Source organism: Struthio camelus, chromosome 5, assembly GCF_040807025.1.
Source record: "Struthio camelus isolate bStrCam1 chromosome 5, bStrCam1.hap1, whole genome shotgun sequence".
NCBI classification, from domain to species: Eukaryota; Metazoa; Chordata; class Aves; order Struthioniformes; family Struthionidae; genus Struthio; species Struthio camelus.
In genome coordinates this window covers 40,314,641-40,334,709 of record NC_090946.1, presented here as the reverse complement: position 1 = coordinate 40,334,709, position 20,069 = coordinate 40,314,641, and the positions used below count along the sequence as shown (strand labels likewise).

Sequence of the window (20,069 nt, the reverse complement as noted above, 5' to 3'; positions counted from 1 at the left end):
TGGGGAGAGCAATGTGGAGAGGAATGATAACCTGCTGCAAACAGCACTTCTGCCCTGCACCCTTGTGCTGGGGTCAGTAATGGAGAATGGCAGTATTGGGAAACCTCTCATCTTACTGCTGGCAGCGCTTGTCTGGCGGTAGCAAGGAGACTGAGGAGAGAGGGCAAAAAGGGTGAGTGCTGTGGCTAGAGGACTGGCTAGAGCCTGAGGAAGGTGCGAGTGCTGTGTGGATGCCAGTGCGCCCTCCTGCCCTGCGCCAGCCCCTGTGACCTTTCCTTGCATTTCTGCTTGCTTGTGCGTCCCGCTCTGCGAGCGAGGCCCTTCCACCCAGGGATGGCTCGGCTTAGTGCAGTCACTGGTACCTGATGTTTCCCTTGCCTAGGAGCCGTTTCCAGCCTTGCCTTCTACTTGCTGCCCCTTTAACATTGCACAGGGGAGGAGAGGCTGTATAACTCCCTTCTTGCGTGCCATCTCCTCCCCACAGCTATAAACATCCTAAAACTCCTCTGCCTTGCCTGTGCTCCCCCAGCACCTCCCGGCTCTTTGCCCTGGCAGGACTGGAAAGGGCCTGGCTGCGTCTTGCTGCACTGGGCCTGGTGTCGCTTCCTGGGGATGGAGCCTTTGAGTCCTCGCTTGCTGGAGCAGGCAAGATAGGGAGGCCAGAAAAAGTGTGCAAAGAGGCAGCTGGAGTCAGCTGTAGCAGAAGGTGTTCTCCTCCTCCGGAGCAGAGTTCTGCAAGCTGGTGGCAGGAGGCTGTGGGAGGTCTTGTACTGGTTCTGCTGGAGCCTGATTCCTGCTGGGCTTCTCTCAGGAGCGTGGGTAAGCCCTCCCTTGTGGCTGCTGCCTTCAATACGTTAGCTTGAGGCTGGAGCATCTGTTACGTGATGGATAGCATGGGGCACGGACAGGACAGGTCCCAGGGGCTGAACCCCATCATGCCCCTTGGGTGGTGGTGGTGGAGCTCCTGTTTTGGGGTGCTGCTGGCTTGCAGGACTGGGGTAGCTTGGGGGCTTCCTTTCCTTGCCCGTGTTGGGCTGGACAGAAAGCAGCTATTAAGGAGCGACTGCCTGTTCTAACTGGGGCTCTGCAAGGACAAGCAAGAGCCGCCCGGGCGGGAGGTAAATGTGTCTCCTGGGGCAGTGATTCCTGCAGTGCTTGGGTGGAGACCCAGCCTGCCCTAGCCCTGCAGCTCGGGGGCTGCTTTTGAAGGTGCTGCTCTGTCTTTGCGTGGCAGGTCTGTGCTTGCTGCCACAGCTCACCCTTTGATCAGGGGGGTGTGGGGCAATTTGTGTTTCGTCCAAATTGCTGTGCAGGAGGTTGTATCCTAATTCCTCTGCCTGCCACGGGTCACCTCCTCTTCCTACCGCACCCTGCCTTCTCCAGGCATCCTCCCGGCAGGCTCCCGAAAGGCCGAGGGAGGCTGGGAGCTCCTCCTTCTGCTGTGTCCCCCAGGCAGGAGCCTGCCTTTCCTGGCCCTGGGGCCAGGCACGGGGAGTGGGGGGAGCCGCTGCAGGTAGAGGCAGTCTCTGCATAGTTGGCATTCCCAGCCCTAGCCTCCCTGCTCCTCCTCTTGCCGTCCCTTCCCTAGGACAGCCCTGCTAGCTCCCTGGGCAGGTCTGCGGGGCAGGTTTTCCCCCTGCGCTCTTTGGGGAGCCCTGCTCTCCTAGACTGGTGGGCTGGAGCTCTCCTGTCCTGGTACGGGGCAATAGGTAGGCAGCTCTTCTTTCCGTTTCATACCGACAGCGGCGTTTGGGCCCTTTGCAGCTCAGGGGCTGTCAGCAGAGGCGATCGCTTGGACCACAGGCAGTATTGCCCCTCTCTGAGTAGCAAGGAAATCTGCCAAAGCTGGGCAACCCACACCCTACCCTTGCTTGCATCTCCTGCTCGGGCTGGCCATGCGCCCCTCTCTGCCAGCCGGGGGAGAGTAGGGGGGCTCTGCTGTCTTTTCCCCCTTCCCCCCCCCTCCAACTAAACTTCCCCCCATGTGGACAAATCTTCCTGCACCTGCCCAGGGATAGGAGGAGGCAGGTGCTGCGTAGGGGAGTCCTGAGGCCTTCCTTTATCCCAGGAAAAGAGGCCAGGGAGCCAGAGGGAGGGCAGATTTCTCCTGGCTTGCTTTGGGCAACTCCATGCCCCTGGCACTGGGGGCTCTTGAGTAGAAAGCGAATTTAATCTCTTGTTTTGTTTGTTCTTTCTTCCTCCGTAAGGGGGGCCAGCACAGGGCGTGCCGGGGGAGCTTGGGTTTGCGAGTGGGGAGGAGGGGGGGAAGTGTCAGATCTAAAAGGGAGGAGTAAAAGGGAGGATTGGGAAAGGCAGACCCAGGAGGGAGCAGCGGCAGTGGGCTGTGAGCTGGCTCAGGAGGAACGTGGGGAGGAGGAAAAGGGGAAAGGCAGGTAAGGAAATCACCTCCTGGGGGGCAGGTGACAGGCCTGGTGAGGGGGACAAGGGATGATGAGAGGAGTGGGGGGAGCTGTGAAGGGGATGGAGCCCTTGGGTGCCTCCGGGAGTGTCTTTGCCAACTGGCCTGCTGTTGCTTCTGGTCCCATCCTGTCCATGCAAGCCACCATTCCTGTAGTATGCACCTGTGCTCACATGCAGAGCAGGGACAGGGGCCACCGTCCCCGCAGAGAGCTGCCCTTGGCCCCGCAGAGGAGCAGGGCAGAGAGGCACCAGGGGTGAGTGGGAGCACAGAGGTGCTGCTCAGCACCCCTACCTTGTCCCCTCCATATGTGGCACTAAAGTCCCTTTCCCATGGTTAGCTTCTCAGACTGCCTGGTGCCTGCTGACCTCTCGCATCTTGTCTCACCTCTGCCTTTTGCGTAGCGAGCCTGACGCAAGGTTTGGGGGACCCCCGGCCGCACAGGAGGGGTAGAGGTCTGTTAGTGGGTTGGAAGGCAGAGGAGCTGGCAGCAGTACGAGTGTGCAGACTTGGTGTGTGCAGGGACCTCTGAAGTGTTTGGGCACCTCTCCTGTGTGCAGCATGGCTCCTGGCCGGGGCAGCTGGGCCTGGCGTGCTCCGTGTGTTATCTCCCTCTTCCCTGCTGTGCCAGTGCTTTGCCTGCCATACAGACCGTAGAAGTGGGACATGGTGCAGGCAGGACCCCTCAGTGGTGCAGGCCAGACCCCTCCTCTGCCACAGAAAGGGGCCCAGCCCCCTCCACAGGAGCTCCTGCCTGCTGCGTGCTCCTTGCTCAGCGTCTGGGTGTGCAGGACCCGAGTATGTGTTTTCCGTGAGTTGCATATGAGTTACCCTGCTGTGTCCGCTTGGTGTGATCCTTGGGGTCTGTGCTTGCTGCTGCACAGGCTTTGCAGCTGCCTGACACCTCTGAGCGAGCTGCATGTTGCAGCAGCCGTACTCCTTTGGGCTGGCCTTGCTGCAGCCGAATCCCGTGGGGCCCAAGCCTGGCTGTAGGCAGCTCAGGGCTGAGCCTGTTGCTGCGAGTCCCTGGTTCCTGGCGTGTGACCGACCCTACGGCAGGCGATTCCCCGCTGTGGGCAGGCATTTCCACCCTTGACCTAGGCTCCCCGCTGCCGGAGGGTGCGCTGGGTGGGTGGCTGGTGGTGGTGTCCTCCCCTGCCGCAGGCACTGGCAGCCCCTTCAGGCATCTGCACATCAATGGGCTCCGGCTGGGGGAGCAGCCCCTAATCCGGCCCATTCATTCGCATGGCAGCGCAGGCTTTTGTTGAGCCCCCAGATGTTGTGTGGAGGGCAGGGGCTTAGTCTCCTGCCGCGGCAAGCGGGGGACAAGGAGAGAGGCCAGCTTGCTAGGGAGAGGTTGGTATTTTCTTGCTTTGTGGGATTTATGTCTTCCCTGTGCACCTGGCTCTTGGAGGATCGCAGGGCAGGGGTTTCTAGAGATGATCTTTCTGTCCCCCGGCTCGGCCTGGTCCCCTCCTGCGAGGGGACAGACAGTGTGCATCTCTGCCACTTTTTCTCCACATAAAAAGGACCAAGTTGGGCATGGGGGAGTGGAGCCTTGTACGGTAAGGGCGCATGTGTCACCAGCCACGCGCGTGGGGACTGTGGTGTTTCCTCGGAGGTGGTGTTGGAGGAAGCCGCCGAGTGGCCGAGCTCCCAGCTCATCGGGGCCAGGCCCGGGGAACAAAGCGAGAGGCACGCGGTGCTCTCCCTGGGCTGACGCACAGCTCCCCAGGCGAAGCGGAAACCCCCTCTCCGGTCGGTTGGGAAGCATCCCGCAGCCACCGAGGAATGCAGCACGCATGGCTGGAGCGGCCAGGCCGGGCAGCCAGCTTTGTGTGCCACGGCAGGGGAGCCGGCGGCAAGGGGAGGGCAGGGCGCGCGGCGGGGGTCCTGCGGGCATCTCTGCCTGCTGCACTAGCTGGTGGAGCAGATCCCGGCATGGGGTCCCTGTGGGGGAGAGGTTGAGGGGGATCCCTCCTTGTTTGCTGCTGGTTACTGAGTTTTGAGCTCCCTCTCCGCTCCAAAGTAGATGTTTTTGTGGGCTGCTCCCTCAGCTTGTTGCTAGCATGTCTCTTATGGCTGACTTACCTGCTTCCCACGTGTGCACCCATCCCACAGGAGGGTTAGCTGCAGTAGGTGCCACCTTCTTCCTATATATAGTTGGAGGCCCTACAGGTGGGACATGGCCAGGGCTGATGCATGGCAGCTGTGTAAATGGGGAGCAGCGTTTCTGCGTGGTGCGGGCCTTGCTGTTTGCTTTCTCACAGTGCTTCGGAGCAACGTGACTCCCTGCAGGGAACTGCCACGCTGCCGGCCAAAACAGTCGCAGCGTAACGGTTCCCAGCAGCAGCAGTTGCATTGCTGCCCTAGTAGGGCGATCTGGAGGTGGAGTTCAGGCTGTGGAGGGGTTTTCCTCAACCCTTCACAAAACCATGACTGTGTTTTGGTCTGGTCCTTAGGGCAGAGGCTCTTGGCTTGTGAAGTGCGTTGTCCCTCCCGAGAGAGGCTGGCTTGCACCCACACTGCTGCCCACCTCCTCCCTCTGCAACTCCCAGGTTTCCAGTCATCCCTTCTGCAGAGCCGAGCGGCCCCCTCGGCATGTGTGATGAGGGACGTGTGCCCCAGGGGTCCTCTCCCAGCCCCAGAGGAGGCTCCGCTCCCCATCTCTGCCTTAGGCACACCGGGGCTGTGTGTCCCTTTAAGCCTGCAGCGCCGGGGAAGTGAGTTTCACTGAACCATTCACAGTCTCTCCAGCCCGACACCAAAGTTTGCGAGGGCAGGTAGTTGTTCTCGGTCCAGCGAGCAGAGGGGGAGGTATTTGGCCGGCAAGAGATCTAGGTAAGGGACATGGCAGGAGAGTTTTCCCCCTAGCCTCAAGGCAGCCAGCGTGCCAAGCTCTGGCTACTCGCTTATCTCTGCGTGGGCTGTGCTCCCCGGGCAGCACAGCACGCCCAGCCCAGCCGTGTCCTTGAGGCCTGTATTTCAAGAGCGGTCCCAGCCCCTTCAGCCTCTGGAGGTGGTGGGGGAGGGATCTGCTCTCCATCTCAAGGGCAGGCTGCATTAACCATCAGGCGACCGGCCACGCAGCTCAGCAAGGCGCCTCCAGCATGGGGGAGTGGGACAGGACAGTATCTTTCCTTCCCCAGGAGCTCTTTGCTCTCTCTCTTTGGCTTGTGAAGCAGCAAGGAACAGAGCTGGAGTGAAGTCGCTTTTGAGGCGCTCGTTCCCTCCTCCTGTGTTTAAGGTTCCCTCCGCAAAGGCTGTGTGGCCTGAGCAGGGTGCTGGAGCAGGCCCTGGGCGGTGTCCAGATGCCCCAGGACAGGTAGGAGACTCCTGGCTGGGAGAGGTTGCTGGGCGCCCTCGCGGGAGAGGTGGCTCTGCCTGTCCTGTAGCTACGCTCGAGCAGCCGGCGTCCTGAAGTGAGCAAGGAGACAGAGATATCCTGCTGGGGGGACATCCCGCTCTAGTGAGGGAGGAGAGGGACCTGTGTGCAGGACGGTGGGCTGATTGGTGACTCCCGCTCTTTCTCTGCTTGTCTCTTGGCTCACAGGCTCTAGGATGCTGGGACCAGCTGGGCTAGGCCTGCCCACGTGATCCTCGGCGCCCTGCTCCCCGCTGCCAGCCCACCATGTTGCGCTCCTGGCGCGTGAAGCTGAAGCTGCTGCTTGCCACAGTGACCCTGGCCATCCTCCTCTCCTGGCTCTACCTCTTTGTGGGCAGCCTTGAATGTGAGTGGGGCAGGCCAGGGCTCCTGGGTTGTCCTCCTAGCCATGTCCCTTTTGGAGCAAGAGAAGGTCCCCACAGCAGGGTGGGCAGGGGAGGCCAAGGCCTTGAGGTAGCTGCTCTGTGGCTATGCAATTCTCTGTGAATGTATCTGATCTCCAGATTTCCATGAGCATCCCTGGAGTCTGGGGGAGCAGAGCTCTGAGAGTCTCCTGACACACGTGAGGACCTCTCGGCTCAAATTTGGGGCTCTGCCCCACTCTCCACATGCAGTTCCACCAAGCTGAGCTCTGCTCTGAGGGTTTCTCTTTGCTGCGCCTCGTTGCATCTTCTGCTCTGTGTGTCTCTGCAGACGGCCGCTTCCTCCTGCTGCCACCGTGCCTGGGCGAGCAGCCCAGCCGGGACATGGAGCGTGAGGCGCTGGCGTCGCAGGTGCGCAGGGTGGAGGAGGAGAACCAGCAGCTCCGCCTGCAGCTCAGCCAAGTGCAGGCGGAGGGCAGCGACGGCAGCCCACAGTGGGGGGCCTCCACAGAGGATGGGGACCCCCCCGGGGGCGAGAGGAGCAACCGCACAGCCTGCCCCAAGCAGCGGACGGTGCACAAGTGTGAGGTGGGTGGGCCACGCTGGTGCAGTGGCACAGCGGGGATACCAGACGGGAGGCCAGGGCCATGGCCAAGCACAGGCATGCCAGTAAGTCCAACCGGCCTGGCACTGTTCACCCAGTGCTCTGGCCACACTGGACCTCACTCTGGCTCTCTGCGGTGCTCGGTGGGACAAAGGCAGTGTCTGAGAGGGTCTTGCTTCTCAGGAGAGTGAGACCTGACAGGAAAGGGGGAGCAGCTGAACTCCTGGGCCCTGCTCTGATCTAGGGGATGCCTTCCTCTCTCTGGACCTCTGTTTCCCCAGGGGAAGAGCTGGGTTATGGAGTCTCTTGCCAAAGGGTGGCCCAAGGGATGATCTGACAGGCCCTTGTGTAAGGCTCCAGTCTCAAAAAGGTGCCATTTGTCTCCGGGCAGCTCCTGCACGTCGCAATTGTGTGCGCTGGACACAACGCAAGCCGGGATGTGGTCACCCTGGTGAAATCCATCCTCTTCCACAGGTAACAGGGATGTGCTGTGCCAGAGGCCCACTGGTTTGAGGTTCCCAGAGGAGCTGTTGCAGACCGCAGGGGAGGCTGTGCAGCAGGAGAGGTCTGTCCCTCCTGTGTCACTGCTGCTGAGGCTTACAGGGTCAGAGGGGGGATTCTCCCCCCCCACCCGAGGGTGATTTTTCTCAGTGCGCCCCCTCAGCTGGTGTCTGTCCCCTGGCAGGGTTGCAGGGGGGAGGCAGGGAGGTGGCTGTTTCCTGCTGCTGTGGTACTGAGTGCTGCTGCACTTGCGCTTGGCAGGAAAAACCCCCTCCACTTTCACCTCATCACGGACTCAGTGGCTCACCAGATCCTCCAGACGCTCTTCCACTCCTGGATGGTGCCCTCCGTCCATGTCAGCTTCTACAATGCCGAGGACTTGAAGGCAGGTGCTCAACCCTCTGCCACCCTCTCCCTCTCCTCCCTTTCTTTCCCAGCTCAGTGCTTGCAAGGCTGAGAGGGGCCAGGGGAGCAGCGGAGGAGGAGTATGTGGGAGGGGGGCTATTAACTCTTCTGCTGCTTGTCCCTCACTCGCCTGCTCCCCTTTCTGGACTTGTTGCTGTCTAAGTGAGAAGGGAGGTGCTGGGCTGGCTCTGGGGGTGGGGGAGGCCCCTTGCAAGTACTGCGGTCTCTGCAGTGAAGCTGGGCATGCGGATCCCCCACTGAGCCCTGAAACACCAGGGTGAAGGCTGGGGGTGGTGCTGGCGACTGGGTCTGGTGCGATCAGAGGAAGAACCAGGCTGGGGTGAGAGCAAAGGAGGAGATGCAGCCGGCAAGCACCTTGTGGGCCTGGCGAGAGCAGTGTGTGGCTACCTGTGATGCAGCCGGAGGAGATGCTCCAAGCCTAGCTGCCCTGCAAGAGAGACTGAGGGGGCAGACTGGGAGGGCAAGGAGAGGTCTGGCTGTCACCTCTGTCCCCTCTCAACCACCATGAGACTGGAGGGACTTCAAGCAGGGCAATGAGTGCTGCTGCAGAGAGATGAGAGGATGCCCCAGATACAGTGGTTTAAGTGAGGTGCTCTGACAGGGAGGCTGGGGAAAGGTCTTGTAGGGTGGAGCAGAAACAGGGCTATGTCAGCACCCAGGCAATGCAGGCAGTGCAGACAGAAGAAAGAGCCTGTGTGCTTCCCCATGGCAGCTGCTGGGCTGTGCAGGGTCTGTGGCACTGGCTGTGGCAGCTGGGAGATGGGAGCACATGCAATTTGCTGGGGGCACCTAGCTTCCACCTGGGTGTGAAGCAGGGTCCTGGAGCCTTGCCTGGCCTGAGAACTCAGGTCTGGCTCTGGGGAGCTTGCAAAGAAGGTGCTCGCTCTGTGCGGTCTGTCCGGGGGCTGGCACTGGGCTTCGGCACCAGCCAGGTCCCTCGCTGGCCTCCTGTACATGGGGGTGGTGGGCATGTGCAGCTCTCCCACCCAGGCAGGGTGACAGCATGGTCGTACCCCAGTCCTGAGGCCATGTCACCTTGCAGCCAGAGGTGTCGTGGATCCCCAACAAGCACTACTCCGGCATCTATGGGCTGATGAAGCTGACACTTACCAAGGCGCTGCCCTCCAACCTCTCCAAGGTCATCGTCTTGGACACCGACATCACCTTTGCCACAGACATCGCTGAGCTCTGGGCCATCTTTGGGAAGTTCTCCGGTGAGGGCAGAGCACCCTTGGGAACCACTGTGGCTGTAGCAAGGCCCTGGGCCTTGTGAGCCTGCTGCCCCTTTAGGGTGGGAGTCCCAGTCTGTCACAACACCTATGCGGTGGGTTTGCTGGGAGCCCCTGAACCTGTGGCAAGATGGACCATGTGCATGTCCCTCTCTTTCCTCAGACAAGCAGGTGATTGGGCTGGTAGAGAACCAAAGCGACTGGTATTTGGGCAACCTCTGGAAGAACCACAAACCGTGGCCCGCTCTGGGACGTGGCTTCAACACAGGTGAGCATGAGCTGCTGGGATGGGGGGACAAGTAACCTGACAGTGCATCCGGCTGAGGCAGGTTTGGTGAGAGGGGAGGCTCGGCAAGGCTGAGGTGAGGCAGGAGTGTCTGTGCAGGTGCAAAAGGCTGCTGCGGCATTTAGGGGAGCATGTGGGTGGGCATGCAGATGCAACGTGTACCAGGAGCTGAGGGCACGTGGACTGCTGTGCTTCAGCTCTGTACTGGCTGGGTGCCCCCGCAGTGACCTAGTGCCCTCTTTCCTGGCGCACAGGAGTGATCCTGCTGCTGTTGGACCGCCTGCGTCGCCTGGGCTGGGAGCAGATGTGGCGGCTGACGGCGGAGCGGGAGCTCATGAGCATGCTCTCCACCTCGCTGGCTGATCAGGTAACAGTTCTTTCTCCAGGGTGGTCAGCCCTGGTGCATTCTTATAGTGTTGCCAGTATGTGGGGGCTGTGATGCCTTCCTTGGCCACCTGTGCACTTATCTGCCTCTCTCCTAGGACATCTTTAATGCAGTGATCAAGCAGGACCCAGCCCTGGTGTATCGGCTCCCGTGCTTCTGGAACGTGCAGCTCTCCGATCACACCCGCTCAGAGCAGTGCTACACTGAAGTCTCGGATCTCAAGGTGGGTGGGTTTCACCTGCCTCTGAAGGGGGGAGAAATCACAAATTCCCCCATTAGGGTCCCTGTGCTCTCCCTGCTAGGTGCTCCTGCCCTGTAGAAGGCTGGGTTTAAGGCCTGAAGGATGGAGCATGCGTTGGAGATCTGGGGGAGCCAGCGTGGAGCCTGGGGGCTTGGGGAGCATTGGATGCTTCTGACTTCCCCTCCACAGAGTGACCTGTTGCTGCCCCCAGGTGATCCACTGGAACTCACCCAAGAAGCTGCGGGTGAAGAACAAGCACGTGGAGTTCTTCCGCAACCTCTACCTGACCTTCCTGGAGTATGACGGGAACCTGTTGCGCAGGGAGCTCTTTGGCTGTGCCAGCCTCCCCAGCCCGCCCAGCGACCAGGTGAGGGCACTTGCAACTCTGCCCCTGACCCCAGAGCATGGCGCAGGCAGGGGCAAGAAGGCACCCCCAGGTAGCCTTCTTCCCTGGGGCTCATCCTGTGTCTCCTTCCCTGCCTCACCTTGGCATTGCAGCTGCAGCAGGCACTGGAGGAGTTGGATGAGGACGATCCCTGCTATGATTTCCGCCGGCAGCACCTCACACAGCACCGTGTCCACCTGTTCTTCCTGCAGTATGAGTTCCCGGCTTTTCCTGACCCCACCGATGTCACCCTTGTGGCCCAGCTCTCCATGGACAGGTACTTGCCAGTGGGGCTCGTGGGATGATGGCTTCTCCCCTCCTTTGCCTCTAGGGTGACTCCTCACCTCAGGAGCTACCTGGAATCTCTGCTGCGGGTTCATCACCCTCAGAACAGAGCTTTGCAGCAAAGAGCAATGCCCCGTATTGGGAGCAGCAGTTGGCCCCCACACTCCTCCCCAAACTAGTCTCAGCCAGTACATGGTGCCCTGACAGGCTCCCAGTTTTGGGTTCAGGTGCTGCTCCTTACCCATAAGGCAGTAAGGAAAATCCTGTTGCTGGGGGTCTTCTGTTTCTCTCTGCTCACCTCTGAGAGCCTGGAAGCCTCACCTCTGCTATAAACTACTTTTTTGCATCTGACAAAGGTGCTCCCCAGGTTTAGCAACCTGCTGGTCACTCCAGCACTATTGGTGGCTTATTCCAGCCCCCATGCTGCAGCCTCATCACCAATTTCCCACAGCGCTTCCCCCCAATTCCCTGTAGCTCTGTCAAGGCTACAGCTTGTTGCAGCTCTTGAAGCTGAGCTGTCCTGAAGGGTGAGTGTTTGAAGGCAGGTGAAGGCAGGCACAGTATTTAAGCAGGTTCTGCCCAGAGGCTTTGGTGAAGAGCTACTGAGAGCTGTTGTAACAATAGAGGCCAAGGGATGTAGGGAACTTGCGGTGGGATTCAGGCCCACCCACCTGTGATGTACGTAGTGCCTTGCAGTGATTTACCCAGAGGAATCAGTCTGGGCTTGTGAGGAGAGGATTGTGGGGGACCATTTCTAACCTTTGCACCCTTGATATGGCCAAGCTCCCACAGGGCAGGGCTCTTGCTCATGCAGTGCCCTCTGCTTTGCAGGTTACAGATGTTGGAGGCCATCTGCAAACACTGGGCAGGCCCCATCAGCCTGGCACTGTACATGTCAGACGCGGAGGCCCAGCAGTTCCTGCGCTACGCTCAGGCCTCAGAGGTGCTGAGTGGCCGCCGAAACGTTGCCTACCACATTGTCTACAAGGAGGGGCAGTTCTACCCCATCAACCTCCTGCGCAACGTGGCCTTGGCCAACACGCAGACACCGTATGTCTTTCTGACTGACATTGACTTCCTGCCTATGTACGGCCTCTACGATTACCTCAGGTAAGGCCTTCCCCACCAGCTCTCACACAGCCTGCTGGGCTCCCCATATAGCAGGGCTTGCAGGAAAAGCCCTGGGCAGCAGTTCTCAGCTTGCAGAAACTGTTTCCTTTGCGTTCAGCCTTGGGATCCTGCCCATGCTTTTGCCAGACACCAGCGGATGGGGGAGAAGGTGTGGCTGTGAGGGGTTCCCCGTTCCTCTTGTGCCTGTGTGACACCACTACAAAGGACCTAAGCCCTGTTGATACCCTTTTACAGCTGTGGGCAGGGTGCAGGGGCTGAGGAAGGGGGCTGTGGCCATAGCTGTGGTTCTCCCAGTGAGGTCTCACTCTCTTCCTCCCCTCATAGGAACTCTATCCAGCAGCTGGAGCTGCCCCACAGGAAGGCAGCTCTCATTGTGCCAGCGTTTGAGACCCTGCACTACCGCCTGACCTTCCCCAAATCCAAAGCAGAGCTGCTCTCCATGCTGGACATGGGCTCTCTCTACACCTTCAGGTAGGGACTGGAGCTGCCCCACCATCCAGCAGGGCTGTCACACCTGGCAGAAGCCAGCTTTATGGCCTTGTGCCTCATGGCTGTGGTACAGCCAGATCAGGGCATCTCCTGCAACCTCTGCCTGTCTGTGGGAGCTGCCACTTTTTCCTGGTATCTCATTTCCATCCTTCTCCACAGGTACCACGTGTGGCCAAAAGGCCATGCCCCAACTGACTATGCCAAGTGGCGGACGGCCACTGTGCCATACGCTGTTGCATGGCAGCCAGACTTTGAGCCTTACGTTGTAGTGAGGCGAGACTGCCCTAAGTACGACCAGAGGTTTGTGGGCTTTGGCTGGAACAAGGTGTCCCACATCATGGAGCTGGATGCGCAGGTGGGTGAGGGGCTGCTCCTGGCACCGTGGGAGTGGAGGTGCTGGGGGGAGGTCCTGGGTGGGCAGTGAAGCATTGGTACCACCAAGCTGGTGCCAGCGGTGATGGATGCCGCTCTGCCCTCAGGAGTACGAGCTGCTGGTCCTGCCCAATGCCTTCATGATCCACATGCCCCACGCCCCCAGCTTTGACATCTCCAAGTTTCGCCTGAGCGCGGGGTACCGGGGCTGCCTCCAGACGCTGCGGGAGGAATTTCATCAGGACCTGTCGCGGAGGTATGGGGCTGCCGCGCTCAAATACCTCACCGCTGAGAGGAGCCTGTGATGCCCAGGGACAGTGGATACAGGGCACTAGCAGTGAGCTGCAGAGGAGAAGGTGCAGGGCCTCCTGCCTGCCCTGGCCAACCTCCATAGCCTTGCTTGAGGGAACCGAGCTGGCAGCACAGCTTCTCCAGCCCAAGAACGGGATGCCTGTAATTCAGATGGAAGATGCCAGCTGTGAGAACAGGAGGAGGCCTGTGAGTCAAACTGCCACAGCACAGATCAGAGCAGCAGCCTCCCTGTGTTATAACATGGAGGAAACCTTCTCCCATGCCAGGGACCAGGGGGAATGGTCTCCCCCATCCCACTGCCAGGGTCCTGAACAAGGTTAATATACTGGTGCTGGGGCTCTTCTGCAGGTTCCCTGCAATGTTATTCCCAGCCTCAGACATCTCCCCCGTAGGAAGTTTTAGCTGATGTAGATTCACAGCCTTTGCTGGCTCACCTCGCCTGGGGCCTGGCTCCTTCAGGCTCCTGGGAGTTTCCATGCTCTGCCTGGTTCTGCCTCCTCCTGTTCTGTGGTCGCTGTTCCCAGCTCTCTGCACTCTGCCTCTGGAGCTTTGGTGAGTGGGGGAAGGGGAAGTAGAACATCCTTTTGCATCCTTTGTGGAGCAAGCTCAGAAAAAGAACCTCCTGATGCCCTGGGAGGTAGGGCCAGAGATTACCAGGAGTTGTCGAGTCCTGGCTCAAGCCAGGACCAAGGCTGGCTGATAAATAGGGTGAGATATTGTTTCTCCTCATGCCTGCGGAGACAAAGTCTCCAGTGGGCTGGTCCAGTACTGATGTTATGAGTGCAAAGATGGGCTGTCTATCTGCCCTCCCTGGCAGCAAGCTCTAGAAGAGGCCTGCGTGTCCCTGCAGGAAGCAGCCGTGCCTGTGACAGGCACTATTTGGGGGGTTGACTGTGCTCAGCATGGCATGGCTGTGAAGCAAGCGTGGCCATAGGAGTGCTCATAGGGGCAGGGTATCTGTCCCTGTCCTCATGGCACAGCACTTGCAAAAGGTTATACAGAGGGTTTCTGTGCAAGGCCCCAGTCAGCCGCTCGCCACTGTGCTCAGTTTTGGCACTATAAAGTCCCAGCTTTATTTAAATGAAAGCAAGGTGATGTGTTGTTGGGCTGACTGACACCACCAAGCGCTGTCCATCTGCGCAGGCATGAGAAGGCTCTGTGCAGGCAGAGCCCAGCTTCTTCCTGCTTGTGGCTACAGGGTTGGTGCTGCAGGCTCAGGCTGTGGTCAAGAGCTGGGCTTTGTAACATGGTCAGCCTCTGCCCCCTGCCCCATTGCAGGGCTGACCTTAGATGATTTTTTTCAGCTCTGGGTGACCACTGGGAGAACAAACCACTGAGCCCCTGCAGCCACAGGTATGGGTGAAACAACAGCTTCGGGGGCTAGCACTTGCTTGGAGAAACTCCTTGCAGCAGCCCACTCTGAGCCTCCCCGATTCTTGGCAACACAGACACTGCCACTGACAATCAGGTCTGTGGTCGACACTGGAAGGGATTGTAGCTGAGTGCTGTGGCTGGACCTCTGCACTGGGAGCAGCTTGGCTAGGCACTGTTCCACAGCTATCACAACACTGGAGCACAGAGGACGCATTGCTTTCCTCACGCTATTTAAATTATTTAATACATTTCTCATAAGATGTAAATGATTAGGGTGTATTGGGTTTTGTTTTTTTTAAAAATCCTTTCTTCCTCCCGGATGATTCTGCTGGTGGCCCTGGAGGATCTCCAGGCCAGTTGCTGCTGCAGTCTCTGCTGTTCTCGTAGCATTACTCTGATCTGCAAGAGCCAGGTCTGTGCAGGTGTGAAGACTTCCGTCCATGGTGGGAATGGCTAGGAGGCGCCATAAACATTGCATTGTATGGGAAGGGCACAAGCACCTCTTGCTTTTTTTTTTTTCCTCTCTCTTTTTAATTTAATTTTTAAATTAAAGCTTTTTTATTCTTTTTCAAGTCCTTGTTAGAACTGTGTGGTTATTAATTTGTTCCCCCCCGCCCCCCCCCCCCATTGCGAGCCTGCACGTGTCCCCTGGTGGAGCTGTTTTGCTGGAGGGGAGACAGTGGTAGCCTGAGCCTTGGTTGCGGCAAGTGTAGCTGGTCTTTCCTCTGCCTGTTGTGTTTGAAACTTTTTTCCTCTCTGGCTGGCACAGTAGGAGGGTTGTGGAGCAGGGAGCAGCAGGTGGTAGAAGAAATGCCCGTGAGCCATCGCCCTTCTAGCTTAGAAACAGGCTCACAGACACCCCCTAACATCAGATCGAATCTGCTGGTCACCGGTGCGGCTGTGGGGGTGCAGCCTGGGTGGAGGTGCAGTCCTGCCTCCGTAACTGCCGCCTTCGAATGGCGTTCTTTGACTTAACTGTTTAATCTTGCAGTCAGTTTAATTAAGCACAAGTAAGAGGAGATGTGTATTTTCTTGTTCTGGCGGTGCTGCAACGCTTGCCTGGGAGATCAGTGTGTCAGCTGGGCTCTGCATTGTTCCCTCTGAGGTGACCTGCGGGCCCCCCACCCCACCCCACCCCAGCGCTCGCTTCTGCGCCGCTGCGGTCCAGCTTAGTGTAGGGGCTGGTCCCCAGCTTAGGCCACAATACACAAAGTGGAATTTAATGTGGCTCCCCCCGGCTGAACTACATTGGCTCTACAAGACCAACAGGACAAGCTGGATCCTAGCTCCTGTAAACAGCTGTCCTTGCCACCGCTGGGGGGGGAGGGGCACAAAGTTGGTGGTGGTATGACAAAAGCATGTTGTACGTTGAGGCGTTAGTTGGGAAAGGGCTGGAAAGACATGACATTGTTAATCATGGTGAAGCAAGTTGCAGCATCTTCATGAGAAAAGCTCAACCCAAGTAGCTCCTAGCAGACAGCTTTTGTTTAGTACGGCAGAAGCTCACTGCTACCACGCTGCTTCTGCACTGAGGACAACAGAGGTTTAAATCAGGTCTAGTCAGTAGTTTTACCTGTCGCTCTTAAGCCTGCTCTCTGCTAGAAACACATTAGTATAGTAATGCTGGGAAGATGGGGGCTCTTTTGGACATTTCTTTGATGGATAGGTGGCTGGAGAAACACTGGCTCTGTAGCTGATGCTGCTTTGGGACCTGTGAGAAGGTGCACTGCTATGCCTAGGGCAGAAGGACTGGGTGGCATCATTTTCAGCTAAGCCTTCCTAGTTTAGGCATTCCTTAGTCCCAAATGTGCATACAACGTGAACTCATTTATAGACCTCGGAGTAAATGAGTGAGGTTTTAGTCTCTGTGCCCTCTACTGGACAGTAGTAGCTGGAGGGAACCATAGATTAGAGCCTGAGGTGATTTTTCTCAACCAAGCACAGCCCCTTTTATAGAGCTAAAATTCACTTCTGCTAAACGCAGCACCCTTCTGCCTGCCAAGAAAAAAGCCTTGAGTCAGAGTATGCTGCAGCCATTTTGCAGAGCTGCACTTTGAGATCCCTCCGAGGGCTGGCGCCGTTCCCTTCGGCAGGCAATACGCCTCCGCCAAGCCCCGCTTCGAGCTGCGCTCAGCATGGCGGCAGCCTGCCCTTCAGCAGACCAGCTGCCCCCAGGGCCCCAGGCAGTTTGGGGCATGAGCTGTCCCCTCCTGGGAAATACAGCTAAGGAGACGAGAGCTTTTATTGTGTTTTATTTAGTAAAATGTTAAAATAAATAAATACAAATTGATCAGATGCTCTGTATCCCCCTCCCCCCAACTTTAATTTGCTAAAATCTAAACACATTTGTACCAAAACTGAAACCACAAGGGACGTGAAGGCAGCAAAGAGACTGCAGATCACTATGAGCATCAGGCTAAAAAAAATAGAGATATTTAAAAAACCCAAACCAGCTCACGAGTCAGTTTTCTCAGTACGTGATTCTGTGAAAACAAAGTGGTACCATTCAAAAAAGGGCATTTTACACCAAGGCCTGCAACGCTATGGGAAGTCTCGGGGACCCGGCGGGCAGCACACGAGACACCGAGTCCGTCTGGCGCAAACGTCAAAGAGGCAGGAGGCTGGCTGGCAGCCGCGGGCTGGCGCCGGGGCACGACGAGGTACCTCACGACCAGCTGCAGAGCCTGACTACAGACAAAACCCGCTACCATCCCCTCGCAGCATGGGGCCAGCGACTGCGCATGGGGATTGCACTGCTGCCTGCTCGCTCACGCGCTCACATGCACTAGGGCCAAGAAAAACATTTTCTTCCACCCCAGGGAGCCCAGCGTGGGAGCCGCTCTCCCAGTACAGGAGTTAATGATCCACGAGGCCCAGCTGTTTTCCTGGTTTTCTGCTTAGAAGTCGAGGGCTGCCGGGGGGAGGGGGGGGGGGCGGCAGGGAGCCCCTGGTCCCCCCCTTCTCCCGCCACCTGGAAGCAGAGGTATGCCAGGTCCTGGGCGAGCAGGATAGTGGCAGCAGCTGGAGCCCCAAGGATCAGAGCTGGGGGCTGTTAACAAAAAGCATTTGGAGAAACTCCGGCAGGCCGGGGAGTGAAGGGGGCTAAGACGCGCAGTGCCTTTCAGCGCTAGCTCATGGTTTGACCTCCCCCCCCAAGCCAGGACTTGCATTTTACAGCTTGGTCTCTAGGTGACATATTTGGTGGGGGGCAGTGGTGGCCTTATCAGCAAGTCTACTGAGATGGTGAGTCACAGGAACGTGACACAGCGGTCAAGGCTGCCCTACAGAAGCAGCACTCCCTTCGCTGCCCTGCCTGCCCTAGGCTGCGGAAGACAAGGTGGGTGTTTGGTGAGCAGAGTTAGTCAGCCCCCAAAAGACAAACTACGCTCCAAAAGCTGCTCCCTGCTGCGCCGGCCCCTCCCAGGCAAGCTGCAGTTCACCGACGCGCGTTTCCCTGCGCCAAGGCCTTTACTGCTGCTGACACAGCCAAGAGGTTTCCTTCCATTGTGCGTGAGTTACCTCGCTGGGAAAGCCTACGTGGGAGGCTAAGCAGGTTGGCACTAGCCCCCTGCCCCTTAGTCCCTGCTTAGCGTAGTTTGCAATAGCACTCCTGTGCCTTGCCTCTGCGGGACGATTACAGAAGGCCAAGGCCCCTCCGACAACTAGTCTGTGGCAACGACACCCACTGCGGGGCAAGGGGGGGTCCCTGAAGCCGTAACTGGAGTAAAGCAGCTTGTGGGGGTGTGACGGCCTGCTGGTTCTGGTTGCATGGGGCTGCTGTGCTCAGCCAGGGAGAACAGCTGAGCCTAAGGGGTTGATGTGGCTGTAAAAACCCTCCTTAGGGAGCCCTGGCTGCCTGTCACCTATGGCGTTGGGAGTCACTCAGAGACAAAGCACGTTCTGGAAGCAAGCGCTGACGTGTAAGACAGGGCTCCTGGCTTTAGTGTCAATCACTGTTTTGATGCCAATGATAATTAAAGAAACGTATGAAACTATGATTAGAAATTACACGAGCCTAGAACAAGCAGAAACACGCAGCCACCTGGTGCCTTCAGCACTGAGTGCTACTGTACCTATTCCTTCAACAGTGCCTGTTCCCATGAGAAACACCTCCTAGAGCTCTTAAGAGTTGCCATGACCTGCTTTATGGAGGGGAAAGTAAGTGAGGCACGGAGGGGATTCTTTCTTTCCTTTTTAAATAAGTACATCCCCTCCCCCCCCTCAATTTTGGTATGTCTCATTTGAGGTCTACAGCTGGACCGCAAGCAAGGAGAGCCCCGTGGCACAGCCTATTCCCTGTGCTGCAGCAGTACCAGCCCGCAGTGCTGAAGACCCAAAATCAAGGGTGACCACTGAACACCTCCCCTAGGCGCTGGCCAGGGCCAACCAGTGAACCTGCCCAAGTCGCTGCTTCACTTTCCTGCCTAAACTAAACCCACAAGGCCATTCTGGTTACTTACAGGGCTTTCTCAAAGCTCAGAAGCAACAACATAGTTAAAAGGTGGCAGGGGACAAAAGGGCAGAGTTCTACATTCCTCTATTGTAAACTCAGGAAAAAGAAAAAAGTTGCTAATTCCCTACATGGTGAGAACTCTGCTGAACGCAGCAGACTGATCGTCCGCGCTGCTAACTGGCTTCCCTGGCACCTTTCCATGCCACCTCTCTGCTCTAGAAAGAGCTGAGCTTTTAAAGCTTTTGAGTTACCCAGGCACTCTTGACACTAATAGTAAACAGGCCTTAAGTAGTTTTTCCTTTTTAGTTCTGGCCTGGGCTGGGTTTCTCTATTTGAAACATTTGACACCAGCTTGGGTATTAGAGAGTGAAGAAGAGAAACACAGAGCTTGTTACCCTACTTACAGGCTGGGTCTGTGAGTGCAGGTCTCCCAGAAGGTTCCCCCATGGGCTGCTGCTTAATTTTGCCTTGGTGCAGGCCCTCAGCATGGCTCTCCAAGCTCAGCTCCTGAAGGGTCACATTAAGCTTATAAGCCCCTGTCTAGCGGAGCGGTCTAGGGTGAACTGCCTCCTTACAGCGTCCCTAAAAGAAACCAGATCCTAAGGAAACAAGAAACATTGCTGCACAAACAGCTTTTGCCGCGGAGCTGCCACACGTGACGGCCCAGAGAGCAGGAACCTCACACAGACAGCTCAAGAGAGAGTTAAGAAGCACCTGACTCACAGGTCCTGCCAGGCACCGTCTCCTCTGCTCACACAAGATCCAGGGCACCTGCAAGCTGACACTGGTTTCGACTAGGTTGAGGACACTCAAACTAGGAAGCGGTTACCACACTGGCAGAGCTGAATCTTTGGCTGCTCCATGGACTCTTTCTAGCTAGGGAGAAAATTAATCTGCCAGATTAGAGCAGACAGGCTCCAGCTGCCCCAAGGTTTGCTTGATCTACCTCATCCCACATTGTAGCAGAGAAGCCAAACAAGACTCTGGTCAGGATGGGATGACTGGGGCAGTAGAAGCAGAGCCAGAGAAGATTTGGTGCCTGCTTCCTTCCCCATGCACAACCAAGAAGCTCTTTTCTCTTACCACACTTTGTCCTTTTGGAACACAGAGCAAGTCAGAAAATCAAGCTAGAATAAAGAGTCTTTCTGTCCCAGTCTTTCCACTGAATTTTCAAACCCTGTGACTGCAGAGATTTCTCCTCAGATACTGATTCCTCATTTGCTCCTCCTGGATTTTTCCTACCCTTACTTTCCCTCCTTCTCATCTGTTTCCGTTTCTTCTCTCTGCGCTCCTTCACCCCATGTAACCTTCCTTTCTTTTGCTTCTCCTTTTTCCTCTCTTCCTTTCTTCTGTCTCCAGGCCTACACCCTTTCTCACTGCCCTTACTTTTTATGAAGAGGCTTCCCATCTTGTCCTCTGTCCCTGCAGCC

At 57.5% G+C, this 20,069-nt stretch overlaps 1 protein-coding gene across 12 annotated transcripts in view; it reads left to right on the top strand.

Moving 5' to 3' along the window:
- The window catches only part of LARGE2 (LARGE xylosyl- and glucuronyltransferase 2), a 30,001-nt gene extending 15,243 nt beyond the window's left edge, over positions 1-14,758 (top strand). For 9 of the 12 annotated variants that reach the window (XM_068945833.1, XM_068945840.1, XM_068945837.1 and 6 more), the window contains 14 exons: positions 5,973-6,150; positions 6,498-6,754; positions 7,162-7,244; positions 7,533-7,660; positions 8,744-8,911; positions 9,090-9,194; positions 9,467-9,579; positions 9,695-9,820; positions 10,050-10,205; positions 10,337-10,500; positions 11,340-11,618; positions 11,964-12,110; positions 12,288-12,483; positions 12,608-14,758. In XM_068945833.1, the coding sequence (XP_068801934.1) occupies positions 6,051-6,150; positions 6,498-6,754; positions 7,162-7,244; positions 7,533-7,660; positions 8,744-8,911; positions 9,090-9,194; positions 9,467-9,579; positions 9,695-9,820; positions 10,050-10,205; positions 10,337-10,500; positions 11,340-11,618; positions 11,964-12,110; positions 12,288-12,483; positions 12,608-12,805 (2,220 nt within the window). In that variant the 5' untranslated portion in view covers positions 5,973-6,050 and the 3' untranslated portion in view covers positions 12,806-14,758. Of the gene's footprint in view, positions 1-1,586; positions 1,710-2,273; positions 2,394-5,427; positions 5,745-5,972; positions 6,151-6,497; positions 6,755-7,161; positions 7,245-7,532; positions 7,661-8,743; positions 8,912-9,089; positions 9,195-9,466; positions 9,580-9,694; positions 9,821-10,049; positions 10,206-10,336; positions 10,501-11,339; positions 11,619-11,963; positions 12,111-12,287; positions 12,484-12,607 lie in introns of those variants that run through there. The other 3 variants (XM_068945841.1, XM_068945839.1, XM_068945845.1) reach the window with 3 other exon arrangements.
- Positions 14,759-20,069: the final 5,311 nt, after the last annotated feature.